This window comes from Charadrius vociferus, unplaced genomic scaffold (genome assembly GCF_000708025.1).
Source record: "Charadrius vociferus isolate BGI_N301 unplaced genomic scaffold, ASM70802v2 scaffold49, whole genome shotgun sequence".
Taxonomy (NCBI): domain Eukaryota; kingdom Metazoa; phylum Chordata; class Aves; order Charadriiformes; family Charadriidae; genus Charadrius; species Charadrius vociferus.
Window position 1 is genome coordinate 4396044 of NW_009661375.1, and position 2821 is coordinate 4398864.

Genomic DNA, 2821 nt, shown 5'->3' on the forward strand with positions numbered 1-2821 from the left:
GGTGGTGTGCGGGGGGGGGGGGGGTGCGAGGGGGGAGGGGGGGGGGGGGGGGGGGAATGTTTAATAGTTTTAAACCTGGGGAATCCTGAAGTTGGATGGAGGGTATAAAACCCGGTGGGTTTAGCATAAAGCCCTCAGGTAAATCTTCACCTTCTTTTCAAATGCATTTTTGGTGGGTTGCTTTGCAAAGGCTTGGGCCAGGTTAGCAAGGTCGGTTCTATTCCCAGCGGCCGGGAGAGAAGCAGCTCTTTATCTCCAGGGACCCTCATCTCCCACGTGGCGCAGCCCCAGCACAGGGGGAGATCCGCGGAACCTTGCACTCCCAGCCAGCACAGCCTCAGCAGCACCCTGAGAGGTGAGACACAAAATGCGTTTACCTTTAAAATAATGACTCATTTTATTTTTTTCTTTTAATATGTAGTTATAAATATATTTTGTCAAAATATATGATCATTATTGTCAAAAACATTTGCACATAAAGTCATAAATAAGGTCAAGGTGAACGTTTAGTTTAGAGAAGAGTCCAGCTATAGCAAGCAGTTCTGGGGTGGGAAGGGAGGGAGAGAGAAGGGGAGGAGAGGGCGGCGGGGAAGGGGGTCAGCGGCACCCGCACCCCTCCACCACCATCTCCTGGTAGTTTTTCAGGACCACCTTGTCATACTCATCCAGGTAGAGCATGGAGATGGCGCTCAGCTCCGTGGGCACGCAGCAGGCCTTGGGGATGCTGGAGTTCACGGAGTTCACCAGCGTCTGCACGATGGCGTGGTTCGTGGAGTTGAGGTGGTCGGCCAGAGGGAAGGGGCAGTCCCCGTGGCAGTAAAACGCCTGGTACCCCGGGGGTGCCACAATCCAGTCGTTCCAGCCCACGTCGCTGAAATCCACATAGAGGGCATGGCGGCGGCAGTTTTTTTTGTTCTTGCGGGAACGCTGGTGCTTGGGGCTCCGGCGGGCTCTGCGGGTCAGCGCGTGGCCTCGCCCGTCATGCCCAAAAGTGACCAGGAGCGGCCTGAGCTGAGCCCAGTCCCCGCGCCCTTGAGGTAAAGATCGGCTAATCCTGACGTGTTTGCCCTGATGAGTCTGTGTGTGGTGGAGGTGGGTCACCTCGATCACCAGCCCGTGGTTCGGTTGCTTGTCCTTGGTCCACCGGATCACGGCCGGGCTCACATCAAAGGTCTCCCAGCGCGTCACGTTGTGGTGCACCAGACGCGTGTCCAACAGGCGCGTAATGGCCTGAGCGCGCTCCGACAGCGGCTTCATCACTTCGTAAATGTTTATCCGGTGGAAGCCCCTCTCCCACGCCACGCTCGGTTCCTCCACCTGCTCCCGGTACAGCCGCAGCTCCGCCGAGGAGATCACCTCGTTTTCCGGTACGCTGCTGAGGTTGAAGACGAAGCGGATCCGGGGCGCCTCGCTGGGACCCGGGACGGTCTCCAGGTGCTCTGGAGGGGAGCAGGGCAGGGGGGAAGCGGTACAAAAAAGCAAACAAGAGCATGTCAGCCTCGGGGCACCCAGCCACAACACGCACCCACGCTTCACCAGCACCTCTCCATTCCCCCACGCATCCCTCCCAGCTGGACCCAGAGCGGCTCCTGCCCCGGCTCTGCTCGCTCACCCTCCACATGCCTGCACCCGGACTGGGGGTCATCTCTTCCCGTCTCACTTCCCCTTTCCAGGAGGCTTTTCCTCTTTTGCTTCTCTCCCCCCTCCCCCCCAATCTCTCCAAAATCATCTCCCAGTGAGGTGCAGCGCCATGGAGCACAGAGGTGCCTTGTTACAGGGCACAGAGGGCAGGGGGAGAAAGAAAAGCAAATTCCTACGCTGTAATGATGCGGCTGGATTAATAATTCAGATTTACTTTGGAAAAGAAACATCCGCTAGGAAACATTTGGATCAGATTACAAGGGCCTATTGAATAAACCTTATAAACACACAGCTGTAAGTATTAAATTCGAGTAGGGGTTTTTTGGGATTTTTTTTTTTTTCTTAAGAGCAAAACCAGGCAGCAATCGCTTTGATAGTTCAAAAGAAACACACCAGGGGCGAGATCCCGCCCTCACTTTACTCCCGCATCCGATCCAGAGCCATTAAATCCACGCGAGCCCAGGGACTGACCCCGAGGCAGAGGCACCGAAGGAAACTCGCTGTTGTCAACAGAAGCAAAAGCACCTCAAAATACGGTCAAGCTCGGGTTAAGCGCAGGATGCTGGAAAAAACACAGAGCAGCACGCCTGTCACCCACAGGCAGCGGGCTTGGGGGAGCGGTTTTCCTCCCAGAAATTTCGGGCCGGGCACGTCCTGCTTCTAAACGCATTTGTGAGCTTCCAAAGGCAAGGAAATCCCGATCGCTACCGGGGCTGGGAATTTACCTCCTCCCATCACTGACCTTCATGGTGGAAACTCCTCACGGTGTTTGCCCGGCTGGTCGATCGCTCAGGGTACTGCAGGCTAATTTCCTGGAGGCTTTCCTCCTCTTCTCCAGACTGGAGTCGATAGAGATCCAGCATGTAACTAGGAATGACGGCTGACTTGCTGGGCTGAGGCCGCCTTCGCAGCCCAAACATCTGCAGCAGAGTTGTTTCGAAACCCCGCAAGAGTTCATGGCTTTGGGCAGAGCGGCGTCCGGATCCGGCTTGTCCCTGAAGCTCTGCGACTTTCTTCCTGCCGGGCTCGGGTATCAGGCTAGCATGGTTAGTACCTCCTAGCAGGACTTGGCATAGTAGGATGACCATCAGCATTCGGTTACCAGGAATCATGGTGTCTCTGGGGTGTAAAAAACGCAACAACAAACAAGGAAAGTCAGGATGAGAAGCAACCCCCCCCC

The 2821-nt window shown here is 55.8% G+C and overlaps 1 protein-coding gene across 1 annotated transcript; it reads right to left on the bottom strand.

The window, feature by feature from the left end:
• Positions 1 to 406: 406 nt before the first annotated feature.
• Positions 407 to 2754, bottom strand: BMP4 (bone morphogenetic protein 4). Its single transcript, XM_009893901.1, has 2 exons — positions 2384 to 2754; positions 407 to 1439 (listed from the first exon to the last, which is right to left on the bottom strand). Exons 1-2 carry the CDS (start codon positions 2751 to 2753, stop codon positions 598 to 600), a joined length of 1212 nt encoding a protein of 403 aa, XP_009892203.1. The 5' UTR covers position 2754; the 3' UTR covers positions 407 to 597.
• Between the last annotated feature and the right edge of the window lie 67 nt (positions 2755 to 2821).

Coding starts and splice junctions, on each gene's coding strand:
- BMP4 (XM_009893901.1), bottom strand. CDS start 2,753: ATGATTCCTGGTAACCGAATGCTGATGGTCATCCTACTATGCCAAGTC. Junction 1,440..2,383: donor GAGGAGTTTCCACCATGAAG/GTCAGTGATGGG, acceptor GCTCCCCTCCAG/AGCACCTGGAGACCGTCCCG.